The sequence below is a fragment of the Puntigrus tetrazona genome, chromosome 10, assembly GCF_018831695.1.
Source record: "Puntigrus tetrazona isolate hp1 chromosome 10, ASM1883169v1, whole genome shotgun sequence".
Classification (NCBI taxonomy): domain Eukaryota; kingdom Metazoa; phylum Chordata; class Actinopteri; order Cypriniformes; family Cyprinidae; genus Puntigrus; species Puntigrus tetrazona.
In genome coordinates, this window is record NC_056708.1 from 4,518,194 (window position 1) to 4,542,361 (window position 24,168).

The 24,168-nt window shown below is 38.3% G+C and overlaps 1 protein-coding gene and 1 pseudogene across 1 annotated transcript in view; both read left to right on the forward strand.

Annotated features, from left to right (window-relative positions):
* LOC122352783 (talin-1-like) overlaps nt 1-10,589 on the forward strand; it is a 47,516-nt gene extending 36,927 nt beyond the window's left edge. The window contains 12 exon segments of the mRNA XM_043250431.1: nt 741-857; nt 1,048-1,233; nt 1,766-1,873; nt 4,078-4,183; nt 4,832-4,956; nt 5,308-5,455; nt 5,540-5,601; nt 5,990-6,059; nt 6,062-6,171; nt 6,838; nt 8,889-9,013; nt 9,487-10,589. Of these exon segments, the coding sequence (XP_043106366.1) occupies nt 741-857; nt 1,048-1,233; nt 1,766-1,873; nt 4,078-4,183; nt 4,832-4,956; nt 5,308-5,455; nt 5,540-5,601; nt 5,990-6,059; nt 6,062-6,171; nt 6,838; nt 8,889-9,013; nt 9,487-9,621 (1,293 nt within the window). The 3' untranslated portion in view covers nt 9,622-10,589.
* Nucleotides 10,590-12,159: 1,570 nt separating this feature from the next.
* On the forward strand, nt 12,160-23,267 carry LOC122352390 (annotated as a pseudogene).
* The last annotated feature ends 901 nt before the right edge of the window (nt 23,268-24,168 follow it).

The following is a 24,168-nucleotide window of genomic DNA, read 5'->3' on the forward strand; positions in this document are numbered from 1 at the left end:
ATGTATTCACAATAATTTATCAGTTAACCCTTTATTGTTCTTTTTTTTATTTGGCTTGTATGTTTTCTAAAGACAATGTCAGTAGATTGTGTTTGCAGGTTATTATATATTCTTTTGTTATTTATATATTCCATATTCCATGCACACTATGCTGATGACCAGTTTTGCTAATTATTTGGATAATTGTTTTTAATTAATTTATTTGATTTGGCTTACTAGACAACTCTGTTTCTGCACCAAGCTATATAGATTTAGAATATTTCTTAAATATTACAAAGATTCGGTATTGTTGCTTTATATATTATTATTCTTTGATTATGTTAAAGTGCACCTTTTATGGATTATGAAAGGTTCACATTTTGGTTTTCAGTGTCCCTAACCACAGGTTGACATGCTTAAGTAAATCAAAAAATCACTTTAACTGTTTTATAATTGCCTTTTTTTTTTTTTTTAACCAAATTTGCTCATGATATGAAACGGCTGATTTTACTTCTCCAAAAGCAGCGCCTAATGGCATAGACAAATTAAATTACTTTTTATAGTTAACCCTTTAAAAGAAAGAGACAATGCACGGTGCATTTTCAGGTTTAAAACTTTGCAGGATGCTTTGTTTTCATTCTCTTACAGCTGTTTTACACAATAATAGGGCACTTTTAGTGCTGTCATCAATGGCATAATGTCATAAAGCCGTAATGCAAGTGTGTCAAGAGTTGTGATGTGTGATGTTTCTGTGGGATCAGGTGATGGTGACAAACGTGACGTCTCTACTGAAGACGGTGAAAGCCGTGGAGGATGAGGCCACTAAAGGCACACGTGCACTAGAGGCCACCATAGAGCACATCAAACAAGAGCTGGCTGTAAGAGACATACACACACACACACACACACACACACACACACACTGAACTGTGCTGAAAATATGCACAGCCATTTTTATATATAGCCATCACTATATTACAGTGAAAGTATGTATTAGATATAAAGTCCATTGGAATGAGAGCAAATTAAACCTTGGCCAACAACATCATATGTTTTGCTGGTATTCAGGTGTTCAGCAGTCCAGATCCTCCTCCAAAGACCGCCACTCCAGAGGAGTTCATCCGCATGACCAAAGGCATCACGTTGGCCACGGCGAAAGCAGTGGCTGCTGGAAACTCGTGCCGCCAAGAGGATGTGATCGCCACTGCTAACCTGAGCAGACGAGCCATCGCTGACATGCTGCACTCCTGCAAGGTGAGACCACTCGCATACATTTTCATATTAATGACTTCATAAGGGGACTCAAACTGTTCCTAATATTTTAAAATCGTTCTATTTATGACTTTTTCTTAATTAAACTTCATTAAGAAAAATGCAGCTATTTCATAATAATCCAACTTGAAATTGAAATCCAGTTGTAGCAAAATAATGCTATAAACTCAAAATTGAACATAAATTGCATTTATATGTTCATTTATATTTCACGTGTGATACGTGCAGCATTATAGTTTTATGTAAAATGATTTTATACGCTTATTTTCTAAACTTGAGTTGTGCTGCTTGCGCTTAAATTCAACAAATAGTTGCTTGTCAGCGACAAAATTAGTTGAGTGTCCGATGTGGAGGATAAAATTAAAAACAGTATAAACAATCATTTCAGTTTAATTTATTTAGTGACTAAATAAAAATATGTAAAAAGTAGTCTTAGAGGATGAGTGCTTGAACTTTGACTTCTAGTGTATATGCGTTTCTGAAGCGGAAATCATTTTTCTGCTGTGTTGTTTAGCAAGCGGCATTCCACCCGGAGGTGAAGCGAGATGTTCAGGCTCGAGCACTGCGCTCCGGCTCTGAGTGTGCCACAGGATACCTTGGCCTGCTGGAGCATGTGCTAGTGGTGAGTGTCCACCAGTCCACCCTGTTACACACACACACTCTTCTTCAGAGCTCCTTTAGTTGGGGTCATTAGGGTTAAAGCGGTGAGAAATAACCTCCATGGCCTTTGGTCCTGTTATTTTAAGGGCACAGAGAAATGTCATATTTCACAAACTCACAGTATGTTTGTCACTAAGTGGGTCAGTGATTGAAACATCTGTATAAAATGTATTAAAGGGTAGTTAAAATGATAAAACATTAGAGAAAGAGTATTTGTAAATTACAGTTGAGTTGTGCAGTGTGGGATTTTGAGATTGTAATGAGGTAAATTTTAATTTTAATATTCATTTTATAGTTTACCTTCATGTATTTTCTGTTTTCTCTGATGTGTATGTGTGGGTTCGCTGTGATAGCCGGTGAGTTAAAGGTGACTGATTGTGCATGTGAACGTGTGTGTTTTGTGTCTGCTGAACGGGACAACCTCTTAACATGACTCAGAAATTACATAATATAATGTGTGCTGCAGGGCTTCTCAATTGGTGGGATGCAGATCTATATTTTTCCTTTTTTTGATTTTTATACTTTTTTTTACATCATTTTGATTTTGACTTACGGTTTAAACTTCCGTTTTAAATGTTTCATATAAATTTTGTCATGTATCCTCTGTAGATTCTCATGACATGATTTCTCTAATCTAGTCAAATCTTCTAAAAATTCAGTTCAACTGAAGTAAAATCACGATGTTATAACTGGTGATTATAATGGTTGTTTTCAAGAGAGTAACATTTGGATGCATTCTGAGACCTACAGTATATTAATAGCATCTTGATTAGTCAAAATGCTTTGATTTACAGGCTCTTAATTGTTCATGTTTTCAGATACTGAATGAGATGTCATAATTGAATGGTTTGCAGAATAATTTAACATTTTGCCACATTTTTGACTTCACTTTGATCACGAATGAGTATTTTCCTGTGGATTGTGTGTGTGTGTGTGTGTGTGTGTGTGTGTGTGTGTGTGTGTGTGTGTGTGTGTGGGTGCACTCTAATCGTATGCTTACAGCTATGGGAGGAGGCCAAAGCAGGATGAATTGTCAGTTTTATGTAATATTCAGAAAGAGACAGGGTTCCCATAGTCATGTTGTTAGACTGTGCCAAAATCCTTACAAGTGCAGCAAAAATGTCAGATTAAAAAATCCTTTAAGTGGTGACATTCTCTTGTTGAAAACAAAATTAAATTTATTAAATTAATGTGATTAAATTATTATAATAATATAATATATAATATAAATAATAATATAATATATATAATAAACAACACTGTTGTTTTGATTCTTCATAGATAATGTTTTAGTTTTTAAGAGTTTTTATTGCAGGTTTAAGTACATAATTAATATGGGAAATAAATAAATAAAAAGAAAAAAATGATAAAAGGAAAAAACTATTAAAATATGATTGTTGTAATAATAATAATAATAATACAAAACTACTCCTCAAAGTAGTAAAACTGTTGCCATCTTGCCATCTAATATATTTTTTTATATTTTAAGATGTAACCTTAATATTTTTTTCTAATTTTACTCACAGCTTAATGTATTTTAAATGTTTTTTTGGGGGGTTTTTTTACATTTGAGCGGAATAACGTGTATGAAACACTATTCTGTCACTATTGGTCCCATTAGTATTCCATTGATCATTTACTGTACATCTATCCAACCCAAATATAGTCTCCTGACATTTAAAGTGGAATGCAGCACAGTCTCAAAACAAAAATCACAACTGAAATCATTTGTGAAACGCACTGGTCAAAACATAGGAACTCTGAAAAGAGAGCCAAGACTGCCTTTTGTGCTTTTGTAAGGCTTATATAGACAGGCAGCATATGTTTGTCTGTGGGTGTGTGTGTTTCTGGTATTGTCTGTGTCATTCCCAGCATTCCTACTCATGGCCAAGTCTTTTCTTAGCTGTCTGTTCCAAACGAACAGCTCTGTTAATGCCACGCACCTGTTCTACTGTCACCAGCACCACCCTGGAGGACACACTGAGGACAAGCACACACGCACGCACACACACACACACACACACACATACACACCTCTACATTTGCGTCTTATAGTTGACCGCATGAGTGTCTAACAGCAATGAACGGTTTGTCATCAGATTGATTTAACAATCTGTTATTTCGGATGTTTTAATGTTCTCTTGTAATTGCAATCTCTGCCCATAGATCATTCAGAAACCAAGTCATGACCTTAAGCAGCAGCTGGCAAACTTCTCCAAGCGTGTGGCCGGTTCAGTGACAGAGCTCATACAGGCTGCAGAGGCCATGAAAGGTACAAATTCACCCTGTGTGTGTGTGTGTGTGTGTGTGTGTGTGTGTGTGTGTCATGTTTCTCAGAACACACACTCTGCTCTGGCCATCCAGCAATCAGTGGATTATTTTCTGGCTGCGGGGGTCTAGATCTAGGGCTTCTCTTGTACTTCTTGCCCTCTTGTCCTCTCCATCAGCTCAGGTCAAGTATCCGCTTCCAGTTCTGCATCATGAGCAGGGAATCCAAGCAGGATTTATCAGGATAATCCCTGCAACCCATCACTGAAAGTGATCTGAGAGCTCGGGGTGATAATACCCAGACCCTCATTTAACACATGATGAGAGACAAGGAGAATCTCAGAGAGAGTGTGTGTGTGTGTGTGTGTGTGTGTTTGTGTGAGAGAGAGAGGAGTCAGTGTCAATTTGTGTAAATAACAAAAAGCAGAGTATTTTAAATATTTTATATTAGGTTTTTCTACCTATCTAGTGTTTATTAATACAAAAATATATTTAATATACTACTGTCAAATGATTAATTGTGATTAATTGCATCCATACATACATAATATATGTGCATACTGTATATATTTATGACAGTGTTTTTTTTTATTACAGATACACAGCACAATCTTGCACATGAGTTTGATTGGTTATATGATGCTTTCTTTAGGTACAGAATGGGTGGATCCTGAGGACCCGACCGTCATCGCCGAAAATGAGCTGCTGGGAGCCGCAGCTGCCATTGAAGCTGCCGCCAAGAAACTAGAGCAGCTCAAACCCCGGGCCAAACCCAAGGTGAGGAAACCCACATCCCTCAGGAGCAGCTTAACTGACACGCTATACTGCTTGACATTTTACATTCAGCTTGGAAAATCCCAATCAGTGCTCATATATTCCGAAGCTAATGTTTCTGATTATTTGTGTAACTATTCCCATTTGCATTACCCAGTTTGGATTTGGATTTAAGGTAACACAAATTATACGAATTGTGAATGTAGCATGAACTGACATCCATCATCATCTCTATCTATACCGGAAAGAAAAGCCATTGTGACAATGTGTCCATACGCATGCGCACACTTTTAAGATCAGTCACGATGTTTAGACGGTGGTGGAAATGAACGTTTGCTCTGGTCTGATTAACAGGAAGCTGATGAAAGTCTAAACTTTGAGGAACAAATTTTGGAAGCAGCCAAATCCATCGCTGCAGCCACCAGCGCTCTGGTCAAAGCTGCATCTGCTGCTCAGAGAGAGTTGGTGGCTCAAGGGAAGGTATGAACATGCCTCGATGAATGTTATTTTTATCCAGAATGCTCAGATATCATGTGCTTTGTTCAGCCTTTGTTCAATCAGTAATGCATTTCTCTCTCTCTGTCAGGTCGGGCAATCCCAGCAAACGCGGTGGATGATGGACAGTGGTCACAGGGTCTCATTTCTGCTGTAGGTCACTGCCACAAGTAGAGCTAAAAGAGCACAAAAATTTCAATTCTGTCATTATTTAGTCAAATCATTATTAACACAAAGGAAGATATTTTGAATATTATTCTTATTTTTATCCAGAGTCAGCGAAGTCCAAAACATCTTTGGTCTCCATTGACTTTTGATATTTTGACATGTATGCCCTGAGACATTTTCAGAAGAAAAGTCAATCATACAGGTTTGAAACCACATGAGGAGAGTAGATGATGACAGAATGTGAACTGGCACTTTAACTTTTCTCAATTTCTAGTTTAGATGCAGAGATTTCAGATACATGAAGTAATTTTTGATGAGGTGGGTGTTATATATATATATATATATATTTTGTCCATGAATTCGTTGACTCTAGGCACGTATGGTGGCTGCAGCTCTGAACAACCTGTGTGAAGCGGCTAACTCTGCGGTTCAGGGTCACGCCAGCGAGAGAAACTCATTTCTTCGGCCAAACAGGTGGCAGCATCCACCGCTCAACTGCTGGTGGCCTGTAAGGTCAAGGCTGACCAGGACTCCCAGACCATGAAGAGACTGCAGGTCAGAGAGTGTGTGTGTGTGTGTGTGTGTGTGTGTGTGTGTGTGTGTGTGTGTGTGTGTGTGTGTGTGTGTGTGTAAAAGTGGAAGTCTGATTGATCGTGTCGGATTCAGTACAAAAAAACTAATTGGATAAAAACACTCAGTAATACTTTTTCTCACATATTACAAAAAAGTTAACATGAAAACATATATTTTAAAAGTGTTGTTTCTTGTAAACAATTTAAACATAGGAAGTGTGGAAAAGCATTTTCAAGTAGCCATCAGAAGATGGGTGCACTATAGTCATAAAGGGATGGATATGGTCAGCAACCATACTCGAAGTAGGCTGTGGCGTTTAAACAATGCTCAAATGGGCCTAAGGGGCACAAAGTGTGTTACAACAATGTTACAACACCACCACCAGCCTCCTAAATGAAAAGGCACTAAAACCCATTTTTTTTATTATTTAAGGCGAATATCATATCGCAACAAGAAATAGTTCAAATTGACCTGCATCCTAAAATGAGCGTTTTAAAAAACGCTTCGCCTCCTGCAGTGGTCTGACACAATTAAACGTAGTTAGCTGTTGTGTGTCCACCTCTAAACAAAGCCTTTAAATATTTAGTGGCACAGTGAAACCCTCTGCACCCCTCCTGCCTCCAGCCAGACAGCTGTCGTCCTGCACAGGGTGAAGGCTGAGGTTTAAATTTAAAACCTAATAACTCCGAGATCACCACTTTATCTTTCAGTCATGATGGGCACCGTATTGAATTTTCACGCATAAGCTGTGTATGAGCAAATCAGTAACATGGTTAGTTAGCTGATGCTACATGCTGTCTTGTCATGCAGTGAAAGTCAGACATACAGTGTGTGTATATCTATGGTATCCAGTGCTGTTTCTCTTGGTAAAGTCCCATGTTTAGTTTAGCTGTGTTTTAGCCTTGCAGCCGTGAGATGAATGTAATTCTGGAGCAGGAATAGACGCAGTTCCATCATCTTGTCTTACACACTCCAGCTGTCTGAAGCGTAATGTGCTCTGATGAGTGCTTGTGATAACAGCAGTGCTGATGAGGCGCTGCGGAGAGCTGCTTGGGAGGCTTCTGAATTTTATATAAATGGGCACATGAATTACCTTTATTATATCAATTTACAATGTTCATTTTTGTTTGTTAAGCTTCGGGACGTTAATAACAAAACTCTGAAATGCACGATAATGAACATGGGTTGGGTAATTTGTCACATTCTGTTAGAAACACTAATTTGACACTAATAGGAATGTTTATAGTATACTAGTTCTAATTGTAGATTATAACTAGCGATGAATGAATGGAAAAATGCACAAAATATAGAATGCCGTCACTGACCGCCATTGGCCTGCATTGCTCTGACCAGTCATAAATACTTGACTTTAAGCCAATAAATTTTACAATCAGAGCAGCAGATGACAGTATTTTGAATGATCTTTTGATATATGAATTTTAAGAAGTTTAAACTGGGTGTCGCTCACCCAGTACAGTTTTATTCACAGAAATGCACATGCTCTGTCTGCCTTTCTCCTTAAAAAGTCTGCTTTTAACTGTGATATACTTCCCCTTCTGCATTATCCCACTCCTGCGGTCTGTCCATGAGGAAAAAGTCTTCTTATCTGCGCAAAATAACATGTCGCACCAACAGTATTTGGTTAGAAGATGTGAACCGAATTTGTCTGTGGCCGTGCTCAGTAATGTAAAATGTCTTCTGCGACAGAAGTGCGTAATCTCTCGGCTGTGCTACTTTGTGTATAAATTGCGGGCCAGTCCTTCCTCTTACAGAAATAAATCGCACTCTTGACAGCTGAACGCACTCGATCCTAAATCACACCTTTAGCCCTGCACAATGCCTCAGATGGCATAAAAAAAAGAAAAAGAATATTCCTGGAACGTTTGCCGGAGGATCGCCGGAGACGTGTTTGGTTCAAGCTGCTCTCTCCACAGCTGCATTTCCTTATAAAGCCATCTCTAGAGTCCGGACGCATACAGAACCTTCCTTAAAACATCTTGACTTCAAACCTCCGCTTGTTAAATTTTACTGTACTGGTTTCTTTACATAGCTATCATTTATATGTTTTTGGTTTGGATAATAAGTGTTTTATAAGTGTTTGCATCTGTTTTTAATAAGGCTCATTAGCCAGTAGTAATCAAGGATGATTCCACAGGTTTGAATTGTACTTGTAGCTACAAAATAAAGTAGATGTAGTTGTGCTAATTAGTATTTGTTATTGTAGAGTACTTGTAGCTACAAATTATAGATGTACCGAAGGTTTAATTCTAGCCGCATATTAAAATGGGTAGTATACTTATAAAGCTGTAGTTGTAGGTACTTGTAATAATAGTGTGCTTGTATTTCTAATGTACTTGTAGCCACAAAATTAAAGTTGCATTTATAGTGCACTTGCAGACAAAAATGAAAACAGTTGTATTTGTAATGTACTTATAGCCACAAATTAACGTAGTTTACTTGCAGAAAAAAAAAAAAATGTTTCATTTGTAATGTACTTGTAGGTGTGCTTTTAGCCACAAATCAAAACTTTCAATGTGAGAATACAGTGCACATGCAATTTAACATTAGGAAGCAGCTCTGTGTCTCAACCTGTCTAAAGACTAATATATATGTATATACACAATATATGTATTTCATTGGGTTTTGTTGAATGCTGTGTAAAGCACAAAATGTCTCTTTTTTTTTTTTTTTCTTTTTAGCTGCAGGTAATGCCGTCAAGAGGGCGTCAGATAACCTGGTGAAGGCGGCGCAGAAGGCTGCGTTCGAGGCCCAAGATGATCAGGCCGTGATGGTGAAGAGCAAGATGGTAGGCGGTATCGCTCAGGTAAAGAGAACATCAGCTACAAGTCAAACATTTAGATGCGTATTAAAGTGTTTGTTAAAGCATTTCAATCACAGCAATTTACGTTTTTCATTTAGTGATTTAAAGCCGTTACCATGTCACTTTCTTATGTCCGTTTATGCACAATTACTATAAACAACCAATTCATTTGTAACACATTTTTTCAATTTGATATCGTAACCTCAATGTTTTATAGATAAATATAGGAATATATTTATTATATATAATATAAGGGTTTACCAAACCCGCGATTTGCATTCATGGTATTGAATGAATTAACATTGAATCTCAACAAATGAAATATCACTTATATGCACTTCATTACTTTTAGTGTGCATTTTGAAGCAGTTTGTTTACACTCGTCTTTATAAATTGTAGCGTTTTTACAGCTGGACCTTTTATGCATTGTGGATTTTCATCTGTGTGTGTGTGTGTGTGTGTGTGTGTGCCCTCAGATCATCGCCGCTCAGGAAGAGATGCTCAGGAAGGAGAGAGAGCTGGAGGAAGCCAGGAAGAAGCTGGCCATGATACGACAGCAACAGTACAAGTTCCTGCCGTCAGAGCTCAGAGAGGACGGACAGGAACAGTGAGCCGCGCCAGAGACTAATCAGTGACATTGAGAGCTCGAGAAAAGTCATCAACGATATGCAATGAGTAAAAAGTGAACTATGTATCAGGATGTCTATTTTAAGTGTTTTGTTTATTTCCGTCACTTTTTTTTGGAGAATTGCCATGCCAGCTTTATTGTTTAGTTGTATTTGGATAAAGCATATACAAATCCTTTTTAATGTCTATATTATTTTTCTTCAGTACTAGATAGGTCAGATCAGCAGTGTGTGTTTTGAAAGCTCGTGATCGTGGCAGGGGCCAAACAGTGTTTGTAAGCTTTTCAAGACAAAATTTGTACTTTTTCAATTTTTTTTTTTTTTTTTTTTTTTTTTTTTTTGTGGCAATTTGGACCAGCAGTGCAATGATTAACTTTGCGTCGAAACAATTCACGGAGAAAACATATCATTTTCTAAATAAAAGAATAATAAAGCTTTGAAATGTTACAATAGCATCTCCTGTTAATGTTTTGTCGATGTTTGCTTTTGTGACAACTTGGTCTGCTAGCGAATGATATCTTTTATAACGCATAAAAGCCATATTTACATTTTTGCTTTTATAATGTGTTTTTTTTTTTTGTTCTTTTCTTGCTATTAACTGTTGTAATTTACTTATGTGATGCCCGTGCAGATGTAGACAAGACGATATTAGATTAACAAAAATTAACAAAAATTGCTTAATTGCAATGGTTGTTCATGAAAGAATCAGAGTTATTATAAAGAACTGTTTTTAAGAAAAGAAAAAGACTGTTATTAATAGATGAAATGCATTTAACAGTTTGAGTTTTCACCATTGCTGCCTTTCCTGTTGCATTCGGTATGTTCTGAATCTTGCCTGCCTTTATATTTTATAATTGTGTATTTATCTGTTAACAGTTTCTCACCTAAAATAAGCAGACACACTTAGTCGATGTGTTTATCTAAACACTCATAAATTCACTGTTTTGCAAATATCTCCTGTTGCATTTGTGTGTGTGTTTTTTACGATGCCGGTTAGTGGAATGGCTTAGTTTTTACTTGCACAGGCTGCTAATAACGTAATTTATGAACATTTTGTCATACCTAAAATATCTACTCCGTGTGCGTTCGGATATCAAGGTGAATAGTTATTATAATAATTATAACACCCGCAGAGATATATAATCTAGAACTGAGAGTGCATCCGAGTTCCAAACACTGCCAGGAAAGCTGTTCCAAAGTTTAGGAGCCGTATATGAATGCGTTTATGTCCTTCTGTGGTGCTGTTCTAAAATTGAACAAAAATAAAATTGAATTGATGTGATCGGAATTTCTAAGAACTGTTGCATTTGAACCACGTGCAGCTTGTTTATAAAAACTGGGATACCCAGCCTGCAAATTGCAAAAATCCAGTCTTGACCCATGACCTTTCTCTATCAGGACGTTAAAAAAACGGCAGTATTTCAGCAGTAGAAGGCTTTTTACAGAATTGGCAAAAAGGTTTTGAAAGCAATTTGCTACTAAGTGATTTTGTACAGAAGGTAACAGCAGTTATCATAATCATAATGTTTAAAACATTTTTATATCTAATTATTCCTCCTTTGGCACAAGTCTGAGTTTTTCCGGAGGTTATAAATCTAATAGTCTAATAATGTGATATTATGGATGGCACAGAATGTCAAAAACGCAATGCCTAATACTGGGTTCTAGTAGGCCATCTGTGCACATGTTAAACCAGGTCCTGTTGCCTAAAATATGTGCATAAGCAAGTAAGAGACCTGGGAATTTACTTTAACTGAGTTTAAAAAGGATAAGCGGTCGAACTCGATGATGAAGGCTGGATACTTTAAGAAATATTATGTTGTTGTTTTCTTCTAAATATCGTTTTTATTGGAAAGCACTTTGGCCAACCTAATATGTTTTTAAATGTGCTACACCAATAAAAACAAACAAATTTAAAGCTAACTCCTCAGCGTAAAATGAAAGTCACGTTTAATGTTTACATTGCATTAGAAAGCATGAATAATGACTACAAGAGGTCCTAAGACTGAGCCTTGTGGTACCCGTTATACTTCGTTTGTGTTATATTTGACATAAAGTTCCTCCTGAAAGTCCTGAACATGCCCAAAGTGACTATTTCTCATTTGCCTTGACACCTAAATCTGTTTTTCTCTTTTTTAAACTATCAATTATAAAACTAACAATTATAAATTGAGCATTTTACGCTATGTGTTTATGTAGAAATGACTACAGTAGAACAAAAACCACTGGGAAGACGAAATCAATGTCCAGGCAGCGAAAGTGGTCCTGAGTCATGCAGAATATCATCAAAATTATGAAGAAATTCAAGTTAACTATAAGGTAAATAGAGTGTTTAATCTGCAATTGCACTAGTAGTTGTTTTTTTTTTCCCATAGCGTTTAAATAATCCTGACCTCAGATTTAAGTATAACTGGAGAATGAGAATGCAGAGCCTCCCAAACATGGACAAAATCACAGGGACAAATACTGAGCCCGTTCAGCAGGACGAATCAGAGTAGGGGACGTCGCTCTCCCAGAGACTTTAGAGAAGTTTCCAAAAAGACCAGCGTTCCTCTGGAGAGGATTCCAGCCGCCTCTCTGCTGCTCACTCAGCTTCGTCCGTCTCTGCCTCCACTCTCCGAACAAGTTCTCCTCTTTCTTCTCAGCCGCTAGCAGAAACCCAAGAAATCAACAATGGAGGCCATCAAGAAGAAAATGCAGATGCTGAAGCTAGACAAGGAGAATGCCATAGATCGAGCAGAACAGGCAGAGATAGACAAGAAAGGCGCAGAGGACAAATGCAAACAGGTAAATGGACTGGATTTGGTGAACTGAAAAAGGTTATCTAGACTTTTTTTTTTTTTTTTTACTGTAGGTCCGTACATGTTTCCGTTGTTTTGCAACTGTTTGAGCTCTCTGTTAAACTGAGAAAACCGCATGACTGGAAAAAGCATGAGGAAAATTGTCTAAGCTCCTCCAAAAACTGATGATCGATCCCAGTTTATGGTCCAGCATCTCTGATGGGTTGAACTATTTTTAGTCTTGTTCCTTAAGACCCGTCAGTCAGGACTAAGTGAAGTGGCTGATGCCAAATATAGTGGTGTAAATATGTTAGAATATTTAAGTAGGTATACTTGATTACAGCCATTTGATTAAGAGGCCGGGCTGACAGGAACCGTATTTTCCATCGCTTGATTAAATGTGACACAAATAACAGTCCAAATGGGCCTGTCGCTTGTTTATTATTGAGTTGAATAATTTCCTAACTATTCCTGTTAATCTTCCACAATGATTAATAGGCAGTGTCGCTTAAAACAGTCCTAAAGCCATCTTAATGAGGGCTCTGTCGCTCAAAAAGCGCTCTCGCTGTCCATAATGGAAGTGCAGTTGGTTTTCCAAAAGAAGACGATTTTGTTGGAGCATGTGTTATATGATCACTTTTGATTCCATTTAATTTTAAAACTCTCTAGTTACTTTCAAGTTAATATTCATCTGATTTAAATCACGTTATTAGTTAAAAGCCTGTTCTGGTGACCCAAGCTCCATCTATTCTTGTCCCAAGGCCTTTGTTACTGCGCCCACGCGCCGTCCTTGATCTTTTTTAGTCCGGCTCCACCTTCGTGGAATCGCTGATATATAATAGGATCGGCGCGTCGTACCATCCGGAGCCGCCGGGCTGCGTTTGACGCCCAAAGCTGCGATGCTTCTCATAACTGTCCCCGTCCGTCAAACGGAATAAAAGGAAGGCATCCGTCACGACTGCGCTGCTTTAAAACCGTTATTTTGCGCTTCTCGATTTACGAGCTGACCAAAGTGGGCTCTATTTTTGCAGCCGGCATCATCTCGTTTCCATATGCAGCAGCCGGGCCGTCCCGCAGGCTCACAATAAATAGAGGCTGGTTTATGACGCTAAGCTATGTGCGGTGGTTTATTTGTCGTGTGTTAAATGGACGGGTGGGGGTCACCAGCAGCTGCTGCAACTCTCTGCTTAAACATAACTTTGCCGTTTATAATTGCCCCCCTCCCAACGGTCTGCCTAAACGAGACAGTCATTTACGAGCCGGGATTTACACATCATCATGTATCAACGGTGTACGAATGACGGACACGTTCACTTAAAAAGCAATGATCTTCTAAAGGAAAGAAATGACTCTATCAACCCTTACCTTGTCCTTCAGTCAGTCTTCCTGCACTAGAACGTAACCCGAGCATCGAAAGCTGCTCAAATAAAAACTGTTTCCTACGTCCCGTGCTGGCATCATTTGACTGTATTTTCAGAGCTTAGTGTGTGTGTTCGTGTGTGTGTGTAGCTGGAAGAGGAGCTCCTGGGCCTGCAGAAGAAGCTGAAGGGTGTGGAGGACGAGCTGGACAAGTACTCTGAATCACTGAAGGATGCTCAGGAGAAACTCGAGCAGGCCGAGAAGAAGGGCCGCAGACGTGAGTGACAGACAAATCATTAAAGATTCGACGCATCTCTCAGTCACGACTTGTTTGATGCGTTACGCATGCGCAGTTGTGAGAGTCAGTAGGTTTTTGTTTTTTTAGAAATATATATATATATATATATATATATATATATATATATATATATATATATATATATATATATATATATATTTAATTCAAAACTTTTATTTTGCATGAAAAGGCATTTTTGGGTCAAAAATTTTAGGACCATCTCTGCCAGATCAGATATATATATAGATGTTAATAATAATAACAACAACTCATGCATGCATACACACATACGGCAATGTTTTGCATCAGAATTGAGAACTGGGAGTGAGGAATGTCTTCAGACATGACATCTAGAAATGACAGGATTAAAGAGCTGGAACAACCTGCGCATTTAGAAGCTGCCCTCCTGTGGTCGGCATGAGATGTGAAGCCGTTAATCTTGAGAGTGGCCCGTGCTGACTGGGCCGGTCCCGTTGACAGCTGCTCTATTGCTCGGGTGCCAAACCCACCCACAGTATCAGATTCTGTAAACACCTCATAAACACCGTCAGCACCTCACAGTGTCATAGCGTTCATCACCACTTCGTCCCTGCATTTTCTGCTTCATACCATACCTGTCATGTTTCATGGGGTTTAACAAGACCTTGAACTCTTTCCACTATTAAGGATGATTCCTATAATTCTCAATATCCAATACTTTTCACCGATGACCAAAATACATGCAGTGGCATGCTTTGTACAATACAATATAAGTACGAAAAATACAAATGGTGTTGTATTATGTACATACGCTAATTATCAACTAGTTATACGTGAAAGACAATTCAGTCGCAGTAGAAATCTAGTCGCTCTGCCTTCAGTTCTTACACTGATATACAAGGCTCTTTGACCGCGTGCTTCACTCGCTGTATGTGTGCTCTATTTACACCATTAACGTGTGGCCAAAAAAGGAAAAACATCAGAGGAATGCAGTCATTTGTTTACAGTGAAGTGATGTCATGATTTCCAGAGCTTCTGCTCAGAGCTTCATTGAACGGATTGGTATTGAAGGACAGTAAACTCAGATGGGCCTGGGCAAACATTTGAAACATCCTGTTTATGATTTGTTTGAAATGAATGCATGACGTAGAAAGGTTGTCAGCGGTAAGACTCATCTCTGAGATCACAGACACAATCAGGGTATGATCTTGACGGCTAGGTGACCAAGAATTCAATAGGCTGTGAGTAAATTAAAAGCCATGTTGCTGTGTGTCATCAAATTTCTTAAAAACCATTATGTCGTTGTATCTCTTGTTTTTAAACAGGCCTGAAACACAGATTTGCAAACAATCAGTAAAGAACATTAACCCTTTTTCATAGTCAGGGTGTTGTTAAAGACATTCTTCTGGATTAACGTCGTTCTAAACCTTGCTTTTGACCCTGTTGTAAAGTTATGTTTCACATTTGGCCAGTTTATTGAATTTGAAGATGTAGATGGAGTCATATTAAATGGCTAATTTGGTATTTTTAACAAGCAAATGTTTCTACGGTATAATTTACAATAAACTTTTGTATTATTAATAATATTTCAAGATAAATACTTGAAACGACTTAGGTTTACTTGGTTATCGATATTTCTCATTCAGATGTGAGCATCAAAATCATAGATGTACATGCATTTGTTTATCTCTAGCTCAGAGAAAAAAAAAAAAAAAAGGTAAAGAAGCTGTTGCTTGGGGTGGTAACTTTTAAAAAGGTACCTAAAGGGTCCCAATTGGTATCTTATATATATATATATATATATATATATATATATATATATATATATATATATATATATATATATATATATATATATATATATATATATATATATATATATAAATCTATTTTAAATTCATAAAATAAATCTACCTATAACATAAAGGCAACTAAAACTTTGAACGTATGCTCACTTTTTTGCATAATTAAAATTTTATTTTTATTAATATTATTAATTTTTATTATAATTTTTATTTATTTTTTTCTCATTTATTTATTTAAATTTTATTTCTTTCTATTCTTTCTTTCACGTGAATCGCTATTTAATGCACGGCCATCCTTAAAACCCCTGCCTCTGTCCCTTGGCATACGGTTTCTTACATTTGTATTTATTTTCTAAGCAAGAAAAAAAAAAAGCCCCGGCCCTGCTTCTGTGCTCCTCTTTGCCGAGCCGGATCACCTGACAGGTGCGCGGCGCCATCTGTTGCTCAGGCGAGCGTCGGCTTTAGCTCAGCCCGCGGACGCGCGCGCTTGACCGCGGTGAGAACAGAGCGCTCGCCGGCGGTCCGCGCTACATTTTTTTTTTCCTGAAATTCTACTTCTTTAGAAGAAGAAACTGGCATGTTTAACCTGAACGGTGTCTGACATAGGCGAGATCACTGGAACGTAGCGATATCGCTCCCGCCTTGTCGCGTTTGTCGTTGTTAACACCGGACTCGGGATCCAGAGGAAATGGCCTCGGTAACGTCCATAGAAGCGGTGAAGAGGAAGATCCAGAGCCTGCAGCAGCAGGCGGACGACGCGGAGGATCGGGCAGAAGAGCTGCAGAGGAGGTAGACCTGGAGCGGCAGGCCAGGGAGAGAGTGAGTGACCTGGATGCGGATTCTGGCCCGAGCTACTCTGTTACAGCGATGTTATATCTCTTTATTTACACTGCTCACTCCTTCTTAACTTCAAAGACATCCTATACCAACGTCCGTTTATTTCAAAACAACCAGGCGGTAGAAAGGGGACCTATTGTAGGCCATATGTAATCTCCTGGATGACTACAGTATCTTTATTAATGGGTTATATATATATATATATATATATATATATATATATATATATATATATATATATATATATATATATATAGCACAAAAGCAGTCATAAGCAGCAAGCATATATTTGTATCAATAGCCAACAATACATTTTATGGGTCAAAGTTATCCAAGCATCATTAGGATATTAGGTTATGTTGCATGAAGATATTTTTCCTTCCGTAAATATATCAAAACTAAATTTTGCATCCTCAGATTGCAGATTTTTTAAGTAGCTGTATCTCAGATAAATATTGTCCCATCCCAACAATCCAGCGATTAACATGTTTATTCTATTCTGGTTTTGTAAAATGATGCTCCTCGTGGTCGACATCTGTTGTGCTGTTTTGTAGCGAGCGCTTTGATGTATTCTGTTTCCTTAAGGTAAATCCAAAGCGTTCACTTCAAAAACGCATTATCCAAATATCAGGTGAAGCAATATTGAGGTGCGGTCTGCAGTGTGTGGCGAGTGAATGCTCCTGACCCGTCAGGTGAACTTGAGCTAATGCGCCGGACGTGAGAAGAGGATTAGAGTTTTTATTTAGAGGGCAGGTGATGTTAACGACTTAAAGCATCCCTCTCTCTCTCTTCAAAATCAAGTTCTTTCTCTGACACGGACCTGTAGCGTGTGATGCAAATCAATTAAACAGGTTAGCCCTGAATGCAGATATCCATCAGCCCACAGGACCAGACTGAATGAAATGTTTCGTGTACTTGTCCTCTGTAGACGTGTTGGTAGTTTACATGAAGATAAACACAAGCTTGGAGAAATGTTTATTGCGTTACCCAACCCCTCGTGCACCTAAATGCACCTGCACTGCCAGTATTATAATTTTTTTTGCATTACAAATGAACAAGAACGAAAAACTGATCTGTAATTTAAGCTGTCATGGAAGATTTCATGGGAAATGTAGTTTTACATGATCGAGGCAGAACTGCATTCAATGCATTGTACTGTTGATTGAGAACAGCGTAACATCGTTCGGCTAACAAAACCGATTCTGATTAAAAAAAAAAACAGTTTTGCGAGTTGTGAGTTTTGAATATGATACGATGCTCCCACACCTTATAAGTGACACGAACGTGCGGTTTTCTGTCAAAACCAGCTCGGCGATATAAAACGTCATTCTAGCTTTGTCAAAGTATAAGTAAGATGATTTTGGAAGTTGATTTTTCTTTCATCAATTACGTTTTACATCTAAAAGTAGTCAAAGATCGCTGAAACGTTTTCCATTTTTAAGTTAATTCTAGATTTTAGCATGCGACTGCGTGGAAGCCATTTATGTGTTTGATACGTTTCTTGAAAAGATCTTAAACGTCTTAAATGAGGTTTTGGCTTGTCCGGGCTATTTTCATATTTTATCCTGGATTTTAACCTTGCAGTGAAAATAGCTCTAGAAACTGGCGTGTCCTACTGCCGACCCACAAGCAAATGAGGCCACCTTTGTACTGAGCAAGTGTCGTTTTGCTAGATTATGAAGAAGAACGTCTGTCGTGAAGGCCAATTTTCTTATGTTATCTAATAGCTACAGGCATGTTGTTTTGGGGGAATTCTTTACAATGATCATCGGTTCGTGTTCATTTTGAGCTGTGTTTGGTGACACGATCGAATGTTCCCACATTGAAAGGGTTAACACACTAATGGCATTGCTAGCGTGTAGTTAGCTATTAATGCAGTGGGCAAACAGCTGATAGTGAGCTCGACCCTCTTTACCTTGTGAACTTTGCATGTTTACATTTTAACTTTAAAGCCAGCAACGCGTCTCCAACGGGAACTTCTGCTTTATAATTCCCATACATGTGTTACATTTTCTGCAAAGCATACATTTTCTGTTAATGTTCTAATCTTTTTTTTATAGCAATTTACACATTGTTCTGAGAGAACACTAGATGGTATAACTTTTATCAACAACATTTTCAGAGTTGTACTGATTGCAACAAAATAACATTTTTGATTTTCAAAAATGCCTACTTTTTGAATGACGTAACAACACGAAGAAAGATCATTTATGGTTAGATGTCATTTTTGCACTTGGACATTTATCTCCGGATTTTGGCATTGCATGTCGCCATCGCATTATCCAGCATGTTCATGTTTGCAGCGGATCGCAGCGGATCGGTTGGCATTGTGTGCATTGGCTGATTCTCCTGTGATGGCAGGCCGAGGCTGAGTGGCGTCTCTAAACAGGCGTATCCAGCTGGTGGAAGAGGAGTTGGATCGCGCCCAGGAGAGACTCGCCACAGCGCTACAGAAGCTGGAGGAGGCAGAGAAGGCCGCAGATGAGGCGAGAGGTGGGACCCTGGCTTCTTCACGCTTAAACTATACACCTAAGCTCGGTTCACGGGAGTATTTTTAGGCATTTAGTTTTTGCCAATCGAAAGACAAGCATTGCACACTGCAAACGATCAGAGCTTCACGAGGAAACACCTTACATCCGTTGTGCTTCGACTTAGTTTGTGTCGTTTTGTTTATGGCAATGTTTACGGCATTTCTGAATGTAATACTGACTGTGTGGTCTCTGTAAACAGAGGAATGAAGGTGATAGAGAACAGAGCAACAAAGGATGAGGAGAAGATGGAGATCCAGGAGATGCAGCTGAAGGAAGCCAAACACATCGCTGAGGAAGCTGACCGCAAATACGAAGAGGTGAAAATGTCAGCCAGCCTTGCATTCATTTAAATTAGGCTTCTTATACTGTGAAAAGCGTCTACTTTTATGGAATTATGGCCATGCATAAAAGTTCCAATGGTGGAGTGAAAGACGTGGAATTATTTCTAGATTCAGAAACAGAAAATCAAGTGCTATCAAATAATATGCTAATGTTTTCTTATATTTCATATTTGCTCATTTAAAAGATAACATTATACGTTATTGGGGATTAACTTCCTCCTTCCTAACTTGGCTTTACAGATCTGAGATATTTGTTATTTGACTGTAATTGTAATGTTGGCTCTATTTGTGATTGTTTGTTTGACCGCCAGGTCGCTCGTAAACTGGTTATTCTTGAGGGGTGAGCTTGAGCGCTCCGAGGAAGCGAGCTGAAGTGGCTGAGCGTAAGTACATATAATGCATATTAAAACGGTTTAGTTGAGACTGAACTTTATTGCTTTTTCATTTGTGTGTTAACTGGGATTTTGTGGTCACCGATAATAGATATTAATACTTTAATTTCAGTATATATATATATATATATATTATGGCAAAAATAGTGTAAGTTTAGGATGCATGAGTTTAAGCAAACTTATTATTTCCAGGGTTCTTTTATGCTGCAAATGCTTTTTATTTTAAGGAAATAACAAAAGCGAGGTTTCTGATTGTCCCATTTTCCTTGTGTTCAAAATGCATGGTCCTTTGCTCCTTATCCCGTGACTCCCCCAATTACCTCCCCTTTCCCCCAACGGCCCATTTGGACTAACCCAGTCGAGTCAGGCAGCTGGAGGAAGAGCTTAAACTCATGGACCAGAATTTGAAATCCATGATGGCCGGAGAGGAAGAGGTACTGCCGAGAGACTGGTGTAGCACGTTAACTCCGGGCTTCTCTTGACCCGTCCTCTCTTTCGGAGATCTGTATCCTCCTTTGCTGCTCTTCTCGGCTCTGTCCCTTTGCAGACAAACGCATCTTTTTGCAAAAGAAAAAGGGACCTCAACTAGAAGCTTGGAGAATAAACACTCTTTATGTAACAAGCACTTTGCAAAATGTTTAATTTGCTTTTCTTAAGAAACAATTTTGTGAATAACACGTAAAGACATATTTAAAGTGCCTGATGTGATCGAATGACTCTGAATGATTCAGCCAAAAATACCTGCTTCGTTCAGGTTGGGGTCTCTTTAGCTTAAACTGCTTTCCTTTTCTCATAGTGCTGTCTCTCTCCTTTCCTTTGCCCTTTCTTTTCCTGCATCTCTTGCTATGGTACAGCAAATCTGGTGACTTAGAGGAAGAATTGAAAAATGTCACCAACAATTTGAAGTCCCTGGAGGCACAGGCTGAGAAGGTAGGCAGAGCCCTAGCGTTTGTTGCGGTGGAAAGTCCAAATGCCCTGCTCTTCATTTTTTAAGTCAGACTGCCCATGTTCGCTCTCAGGTTAATCTCTAATATCTCTAATATTTGTGGTTGTAATTTGCTCTTTGTAAAGCTAAACTTAAAAATGAGGTTCCCCTTAAAGCAGAGCTGTATACAGGGTGAGATTAGTCAATAAAGTGAATTGTTTCCATGGTTTGAGAAAAAAGCTTTGAATAGCTTTCCTATACTCCCATTCTCCATAGACTTCACTGCCATCTATCTCTTGCCAATGCTATGCAATGTGTATTCATTTTTAGTATTCTGCATTGAGTATTTAGCCTGTAAAGAGTAAAAAAAAAAAAAAAAACAGTTTTATCTTCACAGGCATAATTATTGCACAGGTTGCAAAAAGTGCTCTTGCTTTTCAGTTTCTTCACATAATGAAATCTGCAGCATCAATGATTCATTTTTGATTTATTTCCCAGTACTCCACAAAGGAAGACAAATATGAGGAGGAAATCCGAGTACTCACTGACAAGCTCAAAGAGGTGAGTTCATGAAAATTCAGCACAACTGCTCTTCTCTATCAGCTATAAACTCATTTAAGTTGGATACCGTATTATTATTCACTGTAACGGAAGCCTTAATAGTTAAAGCGGTCTAAACCCAGATTAAACCACCTTGACCGGCTGTGGTAATGTGGTAAATAAAATATGGTACACTGTAAAATATGATTGTGAAAAATGTTAAGCTTTCAGTTGATGCAGCGCTACCTAAAAGAAAAAACTAATACTTCTTTGTTAGCGAACGCTATCATGCATTTCAAAGGCACGTGTTCAGATACAGACTAAAGTCTTATCATTTGTGTAACTGGAACTGATTTGGTAGGTTATTGATTGCTAGAGATGGATTTATGGATACAGTTTTATGACCGGGGTTGTTAGCCTGGTTGCTCAGTGAGCGTGACACCTTTGAGAGTATTCTCACTGACTGTGTTTAAATACTGAGAGACCATACATGTATGCATGTATGTCTGTGTGTGTGTGCCCGCTCATTTTTGTGACGTCACGAGGACAAAAATTTGTATAATGACGTATGACATAGGTATTCCAAGGAGAAGGTGACTTATGAGAACATTTACTTAATGTACCCGCTTTTAAAAACGCTTATAAATCATACAGAGTGAGTATTTTTGAAAATCTACAAATGTAAGGGGTTTCTTGTAAGGGGTAGGTCTAGGTGCAGGACAATAGCACATATAGTTTGGCCAATTAAAAAAAAAAAACATTACGCCTATGGAATGTCCCCACAATTCACAAAAACACGTGTATGAATGCATATGAACTTTAGTTTGACACTTACTCGCATACACTGTTTCACTAATATGGTTAGTCAGTTTGTGCAATGTCAAATTTAATCTCAGAGATAAAAAAAAGATCTTTATCTTAGTTTCACTTGATTTGAAGGTTCACAGTCACTTCATTCTGTGTTCTAAAGTTTCCCTTTATTGTTTCATTGGTGAGAACCCCTTCAAACTATTCAGCGTGTAAAATAAATAATTCAGACTCATTAACAAAACAATTCAGGCTACTTCGCCAACCATTTGATCAGCTCATTGATGGTCATTGCGCTGTAATATTTCTGAAGTATTCATTTTAAGAAATGTGATGAAAATGTTTTTTTTTTTTTCCTCTAGGCTGAAACTCGTGCGAGTTTGCTGAAAGGTCTGTGGCAAAGCTTGAGAAAACCATTGTGATTTAGAAGGTGCGTCTTGGAGATTTGTTCTGCTGCCTGTAAAGAGTGTCTGTACTAATGACAAAATAACTGGAATCTACTTGTGTGCATTAATGTTTTGTAAAACAAAATGATTCATAGAAAAATGGTTTGCATGACCAGATAGAGCGGATGTCTTATACTAACATTGTTTGAGCGTTGTTTGAGGCGTTGTGTGTGTGTTTAGTAGAGATGGATCTTGTGTCTTTTGATGGACTGAAACTGCATGTCATCTGTTTTCGGTGAGGTGACTCTGACACCTTAGATGTCGAGGGCATAAGTAGACGACACGTGAGAGCATGTATCGTGGGTTTTTATTTCAGGCGACTAATCAAGACGACTCTTTGAGTGAGCTTGAAAATTATGCCTGAGCCAAGGTTTTCTAACCAAGATTGCTTGTCGTTCAGACTTTGCAGTGAAACAACTTTGATGGTTTAAATTGGTTCTTCATCTCATGGTATTATTTTGTCTTTTTCCGTCTGTCGTTCTGTGTTCTCCTCTGGGACGACGTACAGATGAGGTGTACGCTCAGAAACTGAAGGGTAAAGCCCTCAGCGAGGAGCTGGATCTGGCTCTAAATGACATGACCACTCTCTAAGCGCTCTCTCGGTCTCCTCCTCATCCTCCACCTCTTCTTCCGTGTTCTTTTCTGTTTTTCGCCATGTGACCGTGAATCGGACATCAGACGTTGTTCCAGTTTCGTGTTTAGTCTTTCTCTCCTGTCTTTGTGATCTGTAATGGAATGGTCTGCATTGTGCGTTCTCACGATGACCGTCCATTCTGAGGTGTTCGATAAGTCCAACGTTTAGCTGAATGACTTTCATAATGTTGACGCTTAAACTGCAGCATCTGTGTCATACGTGCTCGCCGCTGCTTTACTTTATCATGCTGCTGTAATAAATGTAAAAATTTCTTCCTTCTGTTTCTTCATTTCTATTTTTATTTTGCTTCATCACAGATGTGTCATTCATTTTATGTGTGAAAAGTGGACATTCAGATTTTGTGTGTGTAAGGCAAGTTTGAAAAAGAAATGATTGATTGATTCAGTGTGAAAGAACTTGACTGGAGTTGCTTATGTTATTGACAGCTCTTTTAAATGCTCTGGCTTTATTAAATATTGAATGCTTCTATATTACAAAAACTGCAGATGGTTCAAAAACGGCTTCTTGTTGATAGCTGTTTCGAAAGAAGAACAAAAACATGACAAACTCGTATAGAAGGTGCTGATAGATATGGAAACATTAAGCTGCAAAGATACTGTTCTCCAAGGTTATTTAGCTTAATTTGTGCGTTGGTAGGTAGGTAGGTAAGGAACAGTTATATTAATATTACAGTATTAACTGTTTAGAATGCACACAGTTGAGCTGGTTTGATTTCTGACCTGTAGAGCTCAAAAGTAAGATGAAGCAGCCTAATTTAGAATAAGCAAAAAAAAGCAGTATCAAAGAGCAGTGGCGTTGTTGCAAATGCTGTCCCATCATTGCATCACGTGCAGGGCT